The sequence below is a fragment of the Hemiscyllium ocellatum genome, chromosome 21 (genome assembly GCF_020745735.1).
Source record: "Hemiscyllium ocellatum isolate sHemOce1 chromosome 21, sHemOce1.pat.X.cur, whole genome shotgun sequence".
NCBI lineage: Eukaryota > Metazoa > Chordata > Chondrichthyes > Orectolobiformes > Hemiscylliidae > Hemiscyllium > Hemiscyllium ocellatum.
Genome location: NC_083421.1, coordinates 66,055,563 through 66,074,272, shown reverse-complemented (window position 1 = coordinate 66,074,272; position 18,710 = coordinate 66,055,563). Strand labels below are relative to the sequence as shown.

The 18,710-nt window shown below is 46.8% G+C and overlaps 1 protein-coding gene across 1 annotated transcript in view; it reads right to left on the bottom strand.

The window, feature by feature from the left end:
- vav2 (vav 2 guanine nucleotide exchange factor) overlaps nucleotides 1-18,710 on the bottom strand; it is a 158,258-nt gene that overhangs the window by 117,949 nt on the left and 21,599 nt on the right. Inside the window, exon 2 of the mRNA XM_060841679.1 lies at nucleotides 5,306-5,422. Coding sequence (XP_060697662.1) covers nucleotides 5,306-5,422 — 117 coding nt within the window. The remainder of the gene's footprint in view (nucleotides 1-5,305; nucleotides 5,423-18,710) is intronic.

The following is an 18,710-nucleotide window of genomic DNA, read 5'->3' as shown; positions in this document are numbered from 1 at the left end:
GGTGGTGGGGAAAGCTGGGTTTTCTGGGGTAGGGGAAGGGGGTAGGGAGATGCAATTGGATTAGTGGTGCTGGAAGAGCACAGCAGTTCAGGCAGCATCCGAGGAGCAGTAAAACCGACGTTTCGGGCAAAAGAAGGGCTTTTTCTGCTCCTCGGATGCTGCCTGCTCTTCCAGCACCACTAATACAGAATCTGGTTTCTGGTATCTGCAGTCATTGGTTTTACCTAGATGCAGTTGGAGTTGAGTTGAAGAAAAATGTTATACGCAAGGCAGGTTAAGAATTAATTTGTTGTCTTCAGGCTGTTCTGATGCGAGCTTGTGGTGGACAGAGCACTTCCTGGACCAGCAGCCAGTAAACTGCTTCCCCATATCCTGCACCTGCTCCACACTCAATCCACATCAGTAATCGTTCACGCACGTTAGCACAGCACACTGGCCAGTCCACTTTGACACTGAAGACTGTGCCCTTACTCTGTCCTTCAATAGAGTACAACGACAGCAGGTCTGTCTGAAGCCTCACAACTAATTGCCTCTCCCTGTGTCGTACTAAACATGACAGAACATCCCAAACCTCTGCCCCACTTTACCGCTGCAGCCACTGACCCCAGGGGTTAGAGAGGGGGGGAAAATCAGCAAGGGTTCCTGCTGACCCCTGACACTGACCCCAGGGGTTGGGGGGGAAATATCTCCCTGAACTGCTGCAGTCCATTTGGTGTAGCGACATCGACAATGTCATTAGGAAGTGAATTGACACTGAAACAGCGAAGGGACGGAGACACACGCCCAAGTCAGAATGGGGAGTGGCTTAGAGAACATGACATCACAACAAGGAGCAGGAGGCAGCCATTGAACCCCTTGAGCCTGATCCACCATTTAACACAATCATGGCTGATCTCACCTCAGCCTCAACTTCCTCATCTCAACTTCCATATCCTGCTCCCTGTAACATTTCAACACATTACCGATCTCCTCCTCAAAATTACTCAACATCCCAGCATCCACAGCGCGCTTGGGGAGTGAATTCCACAGATTCATGATCCTTTGGTAGAAGTAATTTCTCGTCATTTGTTGTAAACCTGCTACCCCCCAATCCTAAAACAATGTCCTTTCATTTCAGATTGCCCATATCAGGAATCACCCAATCTATGGTAACGTTGTCAATCCCTTTTGTATCTTCCCGATCTCAATTAGATTTTCTCTCCTTCTTCTAAACTTCAGAGAGTGGAGTCCTAAACTACAGAATCTTTATTTATAAGGCAACCCCCCCCACCCCCCGCCATATCTCTGGAATCTATTTTGGTGATCAAGGGCTTATGCCCAAAACATCAATTCTCCTGCTCCTCGGATACTGCCTCACCTGCTGTGCTTTCCCAGTGTCACACTTTAACACTTAATTCGGTGTCAACTGCAAATTTGACTGTATTACTTCCCATCCCCATATCCAATTAATACAGATTGAACATAGGAAATGCCTAGAGGACCAAACCCTATAATATCCCATTAGCTACATCTCACAAACCAGAAAAAGACCCATTTATCCTGACTCTGTTTTCTGTTGGTTAGCCATTCCTACATCCAAGATAATAAATTGCCCCTAACTCCAGGTGATCTTATCCTGCAACAGCACCTCTTCAAATGTCTTTATGAAGTCTAGATAGACATGTACAGGATCCCCATTATCCACTTTGATTGTTATATCTTAATATAAATTCTTGCAAATTAGGCAAACATGACTGACCCTTCATTAAATGATTCCTGAAGAAGGGCTCATGCCCAAAACATCGATTCTCCTGCTCCTTGGATGCTGCCTGACCTGCTGCACTTTTCCAGCAACACATTTTCAGCTCTGATCTCCAGCATCTGCAGTCCTCACTTTCTCCTTTATTAAACCATGCCAATTCTGATGGATTGCATTCAGACTTTCCAAAATGTCTCGTTGTTACTTCCTTAAGAACAGATATGGACAATTTCCCAATGGCAAACGTTAAATTCACTGGTCTGTAACTTCCTATTTTGTGCCTTCCTTTTTGATTAAGGGCAAGATATTAGCATTTTTCCAATCCACTGCAACCTTTTCCATCTCCAGGGAATTTTGGAATATTATAACCAATGGATCTACTATCACTGCTGCCACTTCCTTCAAAACCCGACGTCAGCTCTTACTATTGGGATGCTAATAGTGTCATTAGAGACAGAGAAGCTGCACGTGGTGCTGCTCCTATCTCTCTGCTGCCTTTGAATCTGGCCATGTGCTTGGTGTTGTCCAAGACCAGCTGGACACAAAAATATCACACCACTGAGTCCATGATCCAGGTGAGCATGACATAGGTGTCAAGGGAGCGCTGGACTATTGAAGGGCCAGCGCCGAGGGAGTATAGCACACGTGGATCAGCCTGAGGTTTTGTAAGGCAAATGCTTTGTCTCCCTCTGATGAAGGCAAGAATTGACTGCGATTTGAGAGGTTTACACAGAGTTGCAGCCAGACATTCCCACTGCGTTATGTTCAGCATGTCCCCAGATACTGGAATTGTAACCAAGGTGCCTCTGGTGATGGGAACCTCATCTCCCGGTCACTGGATGGGAATAAAATTTCATTGGGCCTGGAATTATAGAGCTGGAACAGAGCCCACAGAAACTCTGAGCATTAGGGACTCCAATGCTGCGTCAGTGCAAACTAACTGTTTCTCGAAGAACAGAAAATGGTTTCAATTAAACACACTGGATTTTGATTATTGTGTGAGTTTCAGAGTTCCTCAGGTCCCACCAGCTACAAGCCTTTCCACACACAGCCCCATGAACGACTGAGCTCTGTAAAGGGAGACGCCCTATAGCAGCAATCCTGAACAGCTGGCTGGCTGTCTCCAGCAACATACTACTGTATTCCTCTGACCAGAAACCAGAGGGGGGCAAGATGTCCCCAGGTCTGTCTGACTGTGGATTGACCATCAAGGCACAGAGGCAAATTCTGTAAGAGGGGCACACTGGCTCTGGTCAGGAAATTCCCGTCTATCTCCAGCCCTTGCAAGTGCATGTACACACACAGACACACACACACACATAGCTGTTCAGTGGGGCTGGATAGAACCTGTGCACACTGCAGGCTTGGTGAACTTGCGGTGATAATTCAATGTCTGACAGTGTTCATAACACATGGTTGACAACAGAACTTAGACTTGCATTTTGTAGGTCAGGAGGAAAAATGATTCAAATTTAACACTTTCAACAGCACAAACATCCAGATATCACTCACAGATCTACACCATACTTCCAGCCATTTGGCCCATCTGCTCTGTGCTGGGGTTTCTACAAGGTTCCTCCTCCAAACCCCTCGTCATCTCATGTATGCCTCAGTCCCTCTCTCCTGTGTTTATCCAGCTTTCCTTTAAATACACCGACACAATTTCCCTTGAGCACTCTGCACAGGAATGAATTCCACATTCTCACTAATCTCTGGGAGGAGAGTGCTTGATTGGACTTATTAGGGATTACATTAGATTATATTTGACATTGTACATTATTCTGTGAAATCTTGCCTTTCACCTGCCATGCCCCTTTCAATCACAGGCACACCACTGTGCTGCTCCAGTGCTTCACGATCACACACACATTGCACATCACCCCTGGCTGCAGAGAATTTGCTGATTTTCAGAAAAATGTCACCTCTAAAACATTATCTACTTAGAAACAGGTCAGTGTCTGTTCATCCACACAGCGATTAGCCTGACAGTGTGTCACACCATATTTTACAGCTGCCCATACTTAGTTTCAGTCACAAAGCTGAATAAAATATTGCAAGGACCTGTCCCATTTCATTAGAGAGAAACAGAGCCATTCACACTCCACAGTTACCAGCTCAAACTACAGTACACACAGAGATCTTCTTTCAGACTGTACTCAACAGGGATACACTGAAGAGGGTCTCAAAACATATCAAACTGACCCCAAATTCCCAATTCGTATCCCACTCATTGCTCTACTCCTTCAACCCCCACTCATTCTCCCGCTGCCAGCCTTGCACACATAACCCCAAAACAATCCTCCCACACCCACTGTACCCACCAGTGTACCCAGCACCACCCTCCCCCAGCCTGGAGTCACATTAACCAACGGTGTGCTTGGGGGGGGGAAGAACCCCATGGGCAGGTTTCTGTCTCTGCCTGTCCTGTTGAGTGTTGCTGCGTGAGTAACAGCCAGCACAGTAACAGCAGAAAGGGCTTTACAATGGCATTGTACTTTAGGCAGCAGCTGGGAACATATCTGCACTGGTTGGGGGGTGGGGGGGGCTCTGGGATGAATGGGGGTGCGAGGACTCACAAAAGCAGTGACATTATTTCCACCCACTATTATTAACGCAGGAAGCAGGTTGTGAAAAAACAGTGGCATATAGTCGTTAGTCAGCCCGAGACACACACTGCGTGGGGAGAGAAAGGTCTCAATGCCCCCACCCAATCACTGCTCCCCCTGGAGCCCTTTCCCGACACCCACCACCACCCCCTACGTTGACCCCACCTGCTCCCACACCCGCTTCTACACCCGCCCCCACACCCACCGCACCCTCCAAGTGCAGACCCTCCTAGTCCAGGGTCTACAGTGCGCCCCCTCCCATCCCGCTGCCATTTCCCGGCAGCCCCTGGGAGAGGGGAGCAGTTTCACTCTTTGCTGAGCTGATCAAGCTGTTAGATCACACAACATTCTAACTTCTTCACAAAAGAGCCAGGCAAGAGGAGATTAAACACAAAAGGGAGATTTCAAACGACAGTCAGGAATCCTGCCAACACTCAACTTCGAAGAACACAAACAATCCTGACTCATGTCCCAATTTACAAAGAACAGGCTGCAAAACACTGAGCCCCTCCTCAGAGATAACAGTCCCCCCCACCCCGTCCCGAGTCGAGGGGGAGTGAAACCCCTCTGGCCTCCTCAGAGGGAGGTACGAGTCTCCACCCCTCCAGCCTCTCTACAGCTAACAGACCCTCCCCAGAGGGATACCATGACCATTAATCCCCCCTCCCCCACAGAAATCTACGGCACTACACCCCCGCAGGCTGATGACCCCTTCCCAGAGAGATCTACTGCTCCGCCCCCTCCCCAGGCTGGTCAACCTTCCCCAGAGAGAGCTCCCTAGACTCTGACTCAGTTGCTGTGGGGCGAGTTCAGGTCTCTCACAGTTGCCTCTGTTTCTTGTTGAACAAATACACCTCCCGTGGAGGAGAACACAGCACCTACTGCGGTGTCTCAGTCACCTGCTGGACCGGACACAGCACTCACTCAGAGTGTTACACAACAACAGTGCAATCTCACTTACCTTCCCAAAGTCCCTCACATCAAACAAGTCAAACGGGTCGAAGAGTTCACTGTTCCTCATTCCAAATTTATCGTGACAAACTTTCAGGAATGTACGGATGTTCTTCAGGCACAAGAACTACAAAGGGAGAGAAACAGTGCATTTAGAAAAAGAAGCTATACTGATTTAGAGTAGCCATTCCGCAGTGAAATGCTTATCCCTGTGTCAGCATCACAAATAGCAAACTGTAACTTCCAGTTTACAGCATCATTAAAACATTTCATCTTCAATATCACAGAGAGAGAGACAGACAGACAGACAGACAGACAGACAGACAGAGAGAGAGAGAGAGAGAGACAGAGACAGAGGGGGGGGGGGGGAAGAGAGAGAGAGAGAGAGAGAGGCAGAGAGAGAGAGGCAGAGAGAGAGGGACAGAGAGAGAGGGACAGAGAGAGAGGGACAGAGAGAGAGGGACAGAGAGAGAGGGACAGAGAGAGAGGGACAGAGAGAGAGGGACAGAGAGAGAGAGACAGAGAGAGACAGAGGCAGAGGCAGAGGCAGAGGCAGAGGCAGAGAGAGAGACAGAGACAGAGACAGAGACAGAGACAGTATATTTAGGAGGAGGGTGGTAAAAGACTGCATCATTTCAGGTTTTGTGGACATACCTGGAGTGGTTTCTTTAAGAGTTCATTGGAAGTTCAGTGAACATTGGAGCTTTTTTCCAACAAGGTTAGAGAAATACCCAGATTCTTGGGTGATAACAGTTTGCTTTTCTGTAGAACCTACTGTTTTGAAGAGGAATTTTATTTGGGAATTGCTCAGGTGGAAAGAAATCTACCAAGAGCAGAGTCAGAGTACGGAAACCTCTCTGACGCCTCTCCCCCATTTCTGGGAGGAGACCCCAACACATTAGTTCAGGATGAAACTCATTTTTCTTTTGAAAGAGTGATTGATGAAACGGGCTAAGATTGTATTTCCTGAGCATGCTACATCAGCAGAACGTCAGAGATAACCCTTCGTGACTTTGATTTTCAGCAATTTGTGCTCAGAATGAACGACAGTAAAATAACAGAAATGTACATAGGAAAACAAACTGAAGGCCGTGTTGGTGAGGCCTCTTCTGTAACACTGTGCCCAGTTCGGCTCACCCAGTTAGTCATAGGAAGGATATTATCAAGCTGAAGAGGGTTCAGAAGAGATTTACCAGGATGTTACCCAGTATGGGAGGATTGAGTTATAAAGAAAGGCTGAATAGGCTGGGACACTTCTCACTGGAATGTAGGGGGTTGAGAGGCACCCTGATAGAGTTAATGGGAGTTGTCTTTTCCCTAAGATGGGGGATTTCAAGACTACGGGGCACATTTTTAAGGTGAGAGGAGAGAGATTCAAGAAAGACTTCAGAAGCAAATGTCTTCTTGAACACAGAGGGTGACTCGCCTGTAGAATGAACTTCCTGAGGAAGTGGTGGATGTGGGTGCAGTTACAATGTTCAAAAGATATTTGGATAAGTACATGAATAGGAAAGGTTTGGAGGGATATGGGCCAGGAGGAATCAGGTGGGACTAGTTTAGTTTGGGATTATGTTCAGCATGGACTGGTTGGACTGAAGGGTCTGTTTCTGTACTGTATAACTGTGACTCCATAAGGAACCTATAAAGGGTTACAGATTGGTTGAATGGGCAAAGATCTGGAAATGGAGTACAATATGCAATGTATGAAATTGTCAATTTTGGCAGAAAGAATAAAAAAGCAGCACATTGTGTAAACAGTGAGAGGTCACAGAGCTGAGAAGCAGTGGGACCTGGGTGCCCAAGTGCATGAATCACTGAAGGTTAAGCCACAAGGACAGCAAGTAATCAGGAAAGCTAACAGAATGTTGTAGTTTACTGCAAGGGAACAATAGGACAAGAATAGGGAGGTTATGCTGCAGTTATACATGGCAGGGAGATGACATCTGGAGTACAGTATTTGGTCCAGTACTGGTCACTGCACGTACAGTAGGATGTTAATACAATGGGAGCAGCTCACAAACGATTTACCAGACTTATCCCTTGAAGAAGCAGATTGCCTCCTGAGAAAAGGTTAGGCAGGCTAGGCCGAGGTCCTTTGGGGTTTAGAAGAGTCCGAGGTGACTTAATTAAAACAATGAAGCTCCTTAGGGGACTTGACCAGGTGGATATTGAAAGGCTGCTGTATCGCCCTCCCCCTTTTGTCTTCAGGAAGATCTCACTGACCAAGTGGCTTTCTTTGAAAAGAACAATCCTGCAGTGAAATCTCAAAAAATTTGTGCATGTTTTGGGGATAATCAGAGGGTAAGGCATTTATACTTCTTTGCTAACCTTCTAATGTGTTAACTAAATGGTCACCCAAGTTGAATGCAACTTTATTAAATATTTTTGTAAATAAACTAATAGTTGCACTCATTCAGAAATCTGGTCAATTTTAAGTAACACCTGATATACATGGCACATTTAATTGGTCACCTTGCTAAATGGACAAAGCGTTATTAATTTCTAAGACCATAAGGTTAGGAACAGATGGAGGCCATTCATGTCATCGAGTCAGTTCCAATTACACCACGGCTGATCTGATCATCCTCAACTCCACAGCCCTGGACTCCCTTTCTGATTACAAGTCTCTCTATCTCAATCTTGCATATATTTAATGACCCAGCCATGACAGTCCTCTCTGGTTAAAAATTCCAAACGCACACCGCCCTGAGAGAAAAAAAAGATTTGCCTCATCTCTGTCCCAAATGTCCAACTCCTTATTCTGAGATCACCTTAAAAGATATTTGGATGAGTATTTCAAAACATCATGTTAAAGATGACAGCACCAGGTTATAGTCCAACAGGTTTAGTTGGAAGCACTAGCTTTCAAAGCGCTGCTCCTTCATCAGCTGGTTAGGAGCAGCACTCCGAAAACTAGCGCTTCCAAATAAACCATAGAGTCATAGAGATTTACAGTATGGGAACAGACCCTTCGGTCCAACCTATCCATGCCGACCTGATACTCCAACCCAGTCTAGTCCCACCTGCCAGCATCCGGCCCATATCCCTCCAAACCCTTCCTATACATATGCACATCCAAATGCCTTTTAAATGTTGCAATCGTACCAGTCTCCACCAGTTGGACTATAACCCAGTGTTTTGTGATTTTAAACTTTGCCCACCCCAGTCCAACACCACCATTGTCAGTCAATTCAAATATCATGACATTCATGGATATAGGACAAGTGCAGGATATTGGGATTAGAGCACTTTCAGTGGCAGTTACATCAATGCAGACTCAATGGGCTGAAGGGCCTTTTGTGTGTCTTATGAACTGGAGATTCTGCTTTCTGGTCCCAGACACAAGGGAAAACAAGCTCTCCACCACTTTTCCTAACATCCCTTCAGAATCTGGCATTTCAGTTCGGTCATCTTTTGTTTTTCTAAATTCCAATCACACCCAACCTCGCCCCATAACAGTTTCTGCATATCAAAATAGTCCTATGAACCCTCTCCGGATTCATCTCCGATGCCAGTGACAGGGTCAGTGTGCGGGGGGAGACCGCACCCCAGCGACAGGGTCAGTGTGCGGGGGGAGACCGCACCCCAGCGACAGGGTCAGTGTGCGGGGGGAGACCGCACCCCAGTGACAGGGTCAGTGTGCGGGGGGAGACCGCACCCCAGTGACAGGGTCAGTGTGCGGGGGGAGACCGCACCCCAGCGACAGGGTCAGTGTGCGGGGGGGAGACCGCACCCCAGCGACAGGGTCAGTGTGCGGGGGGAGACCGCACCCCAGCGACAGGGTCAGTGTGCGGGGGGAGACCGCACCCCAGCGACAGGGTCAGTGTGCGGGGGGAGACCGCACCCCAGCGACAGGGTCAGTGTGCGGGGGGAGACCGCACCCCAGTGACAGGGTCAGTGTGCAGGACTGTACCCCAGTGACAGGGTCAGTGTGCAGGACTGTACCCCAGTGACAGGGTCAGTGTGCGGGGGGAGACCGCACCCCAGCGACAGGGTCAGTGTGCGGGGGGAGACCACACCCCAGCGACAGGATCAGCGTGCGGGGGGAGACCACACCCCAGTGACAGGGTCAGTGTATGTGGGACTGTACCCCAGTGACAGGGTCAGTGTGCGGGGGGAGACCGCACCCCAGCGACAGGGTCAGTGTATGTGGGACTGTACCCCAGTGACAGGGTCAGTGTATGTGGGACTGTACCCCAGTTAAAGGATTAAAAATGGTGGATTTTTCTCTTTCCAACAAACAGGGCCTGATTTGAAACAAAAATCGTTCAGTTTCCTCTTGTGTGCACAATGTAAAGGCTAAACATTCTCAGTGAGCGGTCTATACAGATTGTAGACAACAGCTGCGTTCACAGGCCAGGTCTGCAATGGTTCAGGGTCATAGAGGGGGCACAGTGTTGTTACTGACACAATCAGAAAAACAGAGAGAATTTCACCCAATATATCTAATAATCGGTGACACAGTGAGAGCAGGGTAATAAAGGGCTCCTGGGACAGAGTTTGTTCAAAACAAGGGTGGGAATTTATTCATCCTCCCGTCTGCTCCGCTCGGAATTTTGCAGTTTGTCAGGATGAAGTCGGGAGGACAGTGAGCATCAACTATCATTCCAGAAACCAAAAGCACTATGGATACTGGAAATCAGGAAACTAGACACTGATGGAAAAGTACAGTAGATCTGGCAGCATCTGTGGCCAGAAACCAGAGCTGACGTTTTGAGTCAATGACCCTTCCTCAGAACCCCTCAGCAGGCAGTTGAATGAAAGATTCACATTTCAATTCCTTTATTTTAACCTCGAGGGGCAGCAGCGCACTGCGCGAGGGGCGGCGCTGAGGGGGATACCGCACTGTCTGAGTTGTTGTCTTCTCTATGGGACATTAAACTTGGTGCAAAGTTCTCAAAGTTAGCTCCAATAATCCCTGCCTGAGCTCTCTGAATGGAAGGTTAGTATTGGTGCGGGAGAGACCAGGATATCTGGATTAAGCAATAAACTGAAACTCCTAATCTGGCAGTTTAAGGGACGCGATGGAAAACTCTTCACTCTGATGTTCCTGAGTCAGAGCAGAGAGACGACAGAATTTTTTTGGGTTTGATTTGTTGTTGTTACGTGTACCGAGATACAGTGAAAAGTGTTGTTTTGTGTGCCATTCAGGCCGATTGTACCCCACAGACTGCATCAGGATAGCAGGACAGACTGCAGAACACAGTAATACAGCTGCAGAAAAGGTGCAGAGAGAGACAGATCAGAATTAACATTTGAAAGGTCTGTTTTAAAAGTCTTATAACAGTGGGGAAGAAGATGTTCTCAAAACTGTTCATACCTACATGTAAAAACTTTTATACCATCAGATAGAAAAGGTTGGAAGAGAGTATAACTGGGGTGGGAGGAGTCCTTGATTATGTTGGTTGCCTTGTGAATTAAATACGTCCTGCATCAAAGCCAACAGGAATGACCGGGACAGAGGAGGAGGTTGGGAAGATACTTTAGGGAGCAGGCAAGCTCATTCCCCACACCATACACACGGCTTTACATGTCCAAGTTCTTGAAAACCAAAGCCAATACAGTGCACAATGCCGTGGTTGAGAATGGAGTTTCCCATCATGATTATTCATTCAAAGCAGAGTCTTAAACTAACTGCAGGCGGCTTTGTAAATGAACACCTACAGGCTGCAGGAACTGGGATAATCAGGCTATTGAAAACCTACAAAGTGACCAAGCCACGCGTAGGAGTTTGTATTTCAAGCATCAAGAGGTTGTCTCATTGGATGTCAGCTCGCCCTCCTTCACCCATCAACCAAAGCTAAAAATATAATCATTCCGATTGTGTCAGGTGGACAGCACTGAGAATGGAAACTAAAGCTTCCACACACCAAAAGCAGTCAATTCTTTTCTCTTCATTACCCTTATCCACAATTAAAGACACCATCACTACATTTTCTTCAACAAACTCCAAAGACTTTAAGAACAAACTTAATTCTTCAAACAAAAAAATGAAGGTAGGAAGGGAACCAGGCAATGCAGGGATCCCCTGTGGCCATTCCCCTCAATTACAAGTATACTGTTTTTTTTGGGGGGGAGGGGCTTTCCTTGGGTAAACTGTGGGGCACAGGTCTCTGCCACAGAGTCTATCCCTGTTGCTCAGAACGGAAGGGGGGGGGGAATAAGAGAAGCAGAACATTAGTCATTGGGGACTCCATAGTTAGGGGGGCAGATAGGAGATTCTGTGGGAATGAGAGAAACTCTCAGTGGGTTTGTTGCCTTCCAGGTGCCAGGGTTTATGATGTCTCAGAGAGAGCACGAAAGAGACACATGGTGACAGGGATGGTGCAGGAGGGAGGGTTTTGGATGCCTGGATAATTGGGGCTCATCCTGGGGCAGATGGGACCTCTAGAAGCAGGACGGTCTTCATCTGAACCAGAGGGTACCATTAACCTGAGGAGGACATTTGCTAATGCTCTTCAGGTGGGTTGAAACTAATTCAGCAGCAGGGGGATGGGAACCTAAACTGTAGTTTGAGTGTACAGGATGATGAGAGTAGTGAGGTCAGAAATAAGATTTCAAGATCACAAGATGGCACCGGTAAGCAGGAAGTTGGTTTGAAGTGTGTCTACTTCAACACCAGGAGCATCCGGAATAAGGCGGGTGAACTTGCAGCATGGGTTGGTACCTGGGACTTCGATGTTGTGGCCATTTCGGAGACATGGATAGAGCAGGGACAGGAATGGATGTTGCAGGTTCCAGGATTTAGATGTTTCAGTAAGAACAGAGAAGATGGTAAAAGAGGCGGAGTGTGGCATTGTTGGTCAAGGACAGTATTACAGTTGTAGAAAGGATGTTTGGGGACTTGTCAACTGAGGTAGTATGGGCTGAGATTGGAAACAGAAAAGGAACCCTGTTGGGAGTTTTCTATAGGCCTCCGAATAGTTCCAGAGATGGAAAGGATAGAACATAGAAAATACAGCACTGAACAGGTCCTTTGGCCCATGATGTTGTGCTGAGGTTTAATCCTAATGTAAAATATAATAACTTAACTTACGCACCACCTCCCACCCCCTCCCAACTCACTGCTATCCATGTGCATGTCCAGCAGTCTCTGCTTCCACCACCACCACTGGCAACGCATTCCATGCATTCACAACTCTCTGCATAAAGAACCTACCTCTGATGTCTCCTTTATACCTTCCTCCTAATATCTTCAAACTATGATCCCTCGTACCAGTCAATCCTGCCCTGGGGAAAAGTCTCTGGCTATTGACTCTATCTATTCCACTCATTAGCTTGTCCACCTCGATCAGGTTTCTTCTCTTCCTCCATCTCTCCAGAAAGAAAAGTCTGAGCTTATTCAGCCTTTCTTCATAAGGCAAGCCCTCCAGTCCAGGCAGCATCCTGGTAAACCTTCTTTGCAGCCTCTCCAAAGCCGCTGTATCTTTCCTACAGCAGGGCGACCAGAACTGGACACAATATTTCAAGAGTGATTTCACCAGGGACTTGTAGAGCTGCAGCAAAACCTCGTGGCTCTTAAATTCGATCCCCCTGTTAATGAAAGCCTGAACACTATAGTGCTTTCTTAACAACCCTATCCACTTGGATGGCAACTTTGAGGGATCTATGTACCTGCACACCCAGATTCTTCTGTTCCTCCACACTACCTAGAACCCTGTCTTTAATCCTATATTCAGCATCCGAGTTCAACCTTCCCAAATGCATCACTTTGCATTTATCCAGGTTGAACTCCATCTGCCATTTCCCAGCCCAGCTCTGCATCCTGTCTATGTCGCGCTGCAGCCTGCAGTAGCCCTCAGTACTATCGACGACACCTCCAACCTTTGTCTCATCTGCAAATTTACTAACCCACCCCTCACCTTCCTCGTCCAAGTCATTTATAAAAACTACAATGAGCAGGGGCCCAAGAACAGAGCCCTGTAGGACCCCACGCAACACTGACCTCAAGGCAGAATACTTTCCATCTACAACCACTCTCTGCCTCTGTCAGCCAGTCAATTCTGAATCCAGATAGCCAAATCTCCCTGCATTCCATACTTCCTGACATTATGAATGAGTCTACCATGGGGAACCCTATCAAATGCCTTGCTGAAATCCATATACACCACATCCACTGCTTGACCTGTCTCATTACCTTCTCAAAGAACTCAATAAGGTTTTTGAGGCATGACCTGTCCCTCACAAAGCCATGCTGACTGCCTTTAATCACACTATGCTTTGCCAAATCGTCATAAATCCTATCCCTCAGAATTCTTTCCACAACTTTGCTGACCACAGACGTGAGACTGACTGGTCTGTAATTGCCAGGGATTTCCCTATTATCCAATCAAAGATGATTCTCAATAGGAGCGAGAGTAACAGGGTAGTTATGGAGGACTTTAACTTTTCAAATATTGACTGGGAATACTATAGTCAACTACTTTGGATGGGTCAGTTTTTGTTCTGGAGAGTTTCCGGGCACAGTATGTAGACAGGCCAACAAGGAGGAAGGCCATGTTGGATTTGGTACTGGGTAATGAACCCAGCCAGGTGTTAGATTTGGAGGTAGGTGAGCACTTTGGTGATAGTGACCACAATTCGGTTATGGTTACTTTAATGATGGAAAGGGATAGGTATATACCACAGGACAAGAGTTATAGCTGGGAGGAAAGCAATTATGATGCGATTGGGCAAGATTTAGGATGCATAGGATGGAGAAGGAAACTGTAAGTGATGGACACAGTTGAAACATGGAGCTTATTCAAAGACCAGCTCCTGTGGGTCCTCGATAAGTATGTACCTATCAGGCAGGGAGGAAGTTGTCAAGCGCTGGAGCAGTGGTTTGCTGAAGAAGTTGAATCTCTTGTCAAGAGGAAGAAGGCAGTTTATGTTAGGATGAGACGTGATGGCTCAGTTAGGGCACTTGACAGTTCCAAATTAGCCAAGAAAGACCTAAAGAGAGAACAGAGAAGAGCCAGGAGGGGACATGAGAAGTTATTGGTGGATAGAATCAAGGAAAACAATAATGTTTTCTGTAGCTATATCAGGGATAAAAGAATGATAAGAGTAAGATTAGGGCCAATCAAAGACAGTGGTTTTTAACCTACTAACCTCCCCCCCAGTAAAACAGCTGTATAGCCGATGGAATATTAAGGGCAATGCAAAGCAAAGGCAAGGCAGTCACAAGGAGAGGGGAAAGGAGCTAAATCAAAATGGAGGGGGAAATAAAGTGCTGTGCCCCCACAATGCCTACCTCTCTGGAAAGGCACTATAGGAGGAAACACACATGGACACAGGGAGAACGTGCAAATTTCACACAGACACCCTTCGGCCCAGACTGGTCCATGCCGACCTAGATGTCCATCCACACTAACCCCATTTCCCTGCACTTGGCCCATATCCTTCTAATCCTTTCCTATCCACGTATTTGTCCAAATGTTGTTAATATACTCGCCTCAACCCGCTTCCACTGGCAGCTCATTCCATGTGCGTACCACCCTTTGTGTAAAAATGTTGCCCCTCAAGTTCCCTTTTATTCTTTCCCCTCCAGTCCTCGATTCCCCAACCTTGGGAAAAAGACTGCATGCATTGACTCTATTTGTGCCTCTCATCATCTTATACATCGCTATGAAGGGCCCCTCCCCCTCCCCCAGTCTCCTACACAAAGAAAAAAAGTCCTAGCTTGTCCAACCTCCCTCAAAAGCTCAGACTCTTATGCCCAGGCAACATGCTTGTAAATTTCATCTGCACACTTTCCAGTTTAATAACATCCTTCCTATAGCGAGGTGACCCAAAACTGAACACAATCCTCCAAGTACAGCCTCACCAATGTCCTGTACAACTGCAACATAACTTCCCAACTTCTATACTCACTGCCCTGACTGATGAAGGCCAGTGTACCAAAAGCCTTCTTCACTGCCCTGTCTACCTGGGACTCTCCTTTCAGAGAAATGTGAACCTGAACTCCAAGGTTCCTCTGTTCCACTAAACTCCTTAAAGTCCTACCGTTCACCATGAAACTCCTGCCTTGATTTGACTTTCCAAAATGCAAGACCTTGCACTTATCTGTATTAAACTCCATTTGCCATTTCTTGGCCCACTTCCCCAGCTGATCAAGGTCCTGCTGCAATTTCTGATAACCTTCCTCACGGTCCATGATACCACATACTTTAGTGTCATCTGCAAACTTACCAATCATGCCTTTTACATTCTCATCCAAATCATTGATATGTATAACAACACCGACCCCCGAGACACTCCACTAGTCACAGTCTCCTGTCCAACAAGCTTCCTTCCATTATTACCCTCTGCTTTCTCCCATCAAGCCAATTTTGTATCCAATTTGCCAGCTCCCCCTGGATTCCATGTGATCTAACCTTCCAGAGCAGCCTACCATGTGGAACCTTATCAAAGGCCTTACTGAAATCCATACAGACTACATCGACCGTCCTGCCCTCATCAACCTTCATGGTCACTTAGAGTCATAGAGATGTACAGAATGGAAACAAACTCTTCGGTCCAACTCATCCATGCCAACCAGATATCCCAACCCAATCTACTCCCACCTGCCAGCACCCGGCCCATATCCCTCCAAACCCTTCCTATTCATATATCCATCCAGATGCCTTTTAAATGATGTAATTGTACTAGCCTCTGCTACTTCCCTCGGGCAGCTCATTCCATGCACGTACCACCCTCTGCGTGAAAAAATTGCCCCTTAGTCTCTTTCTCCTCTCACCTTAAACCTAAGTCCTCTAGCTCTGGACTCCCCCACCCCAGGAAGAACTCTGACAAATTTGAGGGGCATGATCTCCCATGCACAAAGCCTTACTGACTACCCCTAATCAAACTGTCTTTCCAAATGTAAGTACATCTTATCCCTCAGAATCTTCTCAAGTGATTTACCCACCATAGATGTTAAGCTTATTGGTATATAACTCCTAGGATTTTTTTTGCAGCCCTTCTTGAATAATAGCATAACATTCACTCCCTTCTAGACTTCCAGGACCTCACCCATGGCTAACGATGATGCAAGACTATCAGCCAGGGGCGCTGCAATTTCTTTGAGCCTCTTACAGTGTTCTTGGATATATCTGGTCAGCACCAGGAGACTTATCCACCTTTGTACACTCTAATACATCCAACTGCGAGTCACTCAAGGCTGGAATTGAATCCAGGTCCCTGGCACAGTGAGGCAGCAATGCTAACCACTGAGCCGCCATTTTGCCCCACGGTGTACAGCAGCAGCATGTACAAAAAAATCATCCCCTTCTTTTCAGGGCAGAAAGACACAGTACACGTACTCAGCACGCATCTCTGGTCGTGGTGTACAGGCTCCGCCTGAAAACCGAAATGGGCTAGGTGTACTCTGAAAGAGTTAATTGGGGATCCTGAGTAGGATAACTTTAAGTGCCATTAGGTCCATGTGACTCAAGGTTCCCATGGGGTGAACTGCTAAGGAAGGAAAGGTTAGATAGGAAGCTAATCGCAGTGAGAGCGGGTCAGCCCGCATTTCCTGCTGGCTGTTGAGAACACAGAGCTTGAATAAAAGAGGGGTTTAAAAAACAAGGTTATGTCTGAATGAACCAGTTTTCTGTTTGACAACTTGATCTCAAATCAAAACAGATCTCTAGGAACAGAGCAGATACTGCGGTCCCCTGCACGTTATCCTCCTGAAGACATGAATGTCAATGGATTATGAACTTTTTACAGACCTGCTTGTTGCTGTTTCTGTAATGCTAGGGCTCACCAGACATGTGAACAAGATCCAAACATGGAAGCTCTGGGAAATCTCTGCCATTACCACAGCGCTGACCCAAGTGAGAGGTTCATAGATCTGCAACTTGTCAGTGACCTTCACTTCTGGGAATTTGGAATGGAATGGAATATGGGTGAATATGACGCATGATTTTCAAAAGATTAAGTGGGATGTGAAATATTGTACATCGCAAAGGGAGAGGTGGAAAGACCAAACTAGCCATGGTGTCAAAAGTTTATATGGGAACGAATGTAAGTGCTTGAAATTACACAAGTCGTCTCTTTGTTCAACTAACTATTTAAAATTAAATTTACTTCTCTTCAAAATATCTTTGACCAGTTCCTGAATGTTTTAATTATGCTGATTTTAGCTGGTTTGTTACAGTAAACATTTAAAAAAGTTAAATCTTGTTCATAGTTTGGAATCCTTAAGCCAATCCAACTCCATAAAGGGGTCTAGAATCCAAGAGCAGGGATGTCCTGCTGAGGCTGTACAAGGCTCTGGTCAGACCACGTTTGGAATATTGTCAACAGTTTTGGGCCCCATATCTCAGGAAGAATGTGTTCACTTTAAAGAGGGTCCAGAGGACATTTCTAATCATGATCCCAGGATTGAAGGGCTTGAACAAGTTTAGAAAGGGTTGGGGGTGGGAATCTCATTGCAACTAACAGAACACTGACAGACCTGGATAGAGGCAGAGATAATGTTTCCACTAGTTGGAGAGATTAGAAGTAGACGGCACAGCCTCAAGGTGAAAGGATGACCCTTCAAAACTGAAACAAGGAATTTCTTCAGCAAGAGGATGGTGAATGTGTGGAATTTATTGCTACAGAGGGCTGTGGAGGCCAAGTCAGTGAGTGTGTTTAAGACTTAGGTTCTTGATTGATATGGGGATCAAAGGTTAAGGGAAGAAGGCAGGAGAATGGAGTTGAGAAACCCATCACCAAGGTGGACTTGTGGAGCAGATTGAAAGGGTCACTCATGTTCAACATTATGATCACGTCAGTGTGTAAGCTGTGTGGTTCTGAGAAGTGACACCTTTCAGTCTCAGTTCTTGCACAGAGTACACATTACTAATGGCAGGGGGTATATCACAAGGGTGTGAATGCCAGTGTCTGGTAACTCAAGAATTAGGAATGAAAGGAGAGGTCAGTCCAGTCTCCCAGCTCACAGTCACTCCACACGGAGCTCCCAGAAGTTACCTGCTCAGGTGATCAGGGAGAATTCCCCCATGCTTCAATATCCTCTCCAAACACAATCAACATGATCCCACTCATCTCAACAGCCTCTAGCCCTCACCCCTACCAGTCCCTCACTCCTAACCCTCTTCCACCTCCCATCCACTCAAGGTCTCTCCCCACACTGGCCCATCCTGTCCCCACTCTCCAGCGGTTACCTCAACCTTCGACCTCTTCTCAACTGGCCCCTCCATCAGCCAGCAGCTCCACCACACCCTCCACCTCAAGCCCACCTCCACCACTCAGCAGGGTCACTAGAAAATGTCCAAAACGTGGAGTCCACATAGAGTCCATGGTATAGGGATGAAGGAGTATGCACCGAATGGGTCAGAGAATGGGACAGGATCGGAGGAGAGCTGGGAATTACCTCCTCTCTCTGTTCCCTATTGAAGTGAATGACCCACTTGCTATAAACTAATGAGGATTGAGACAAAGTG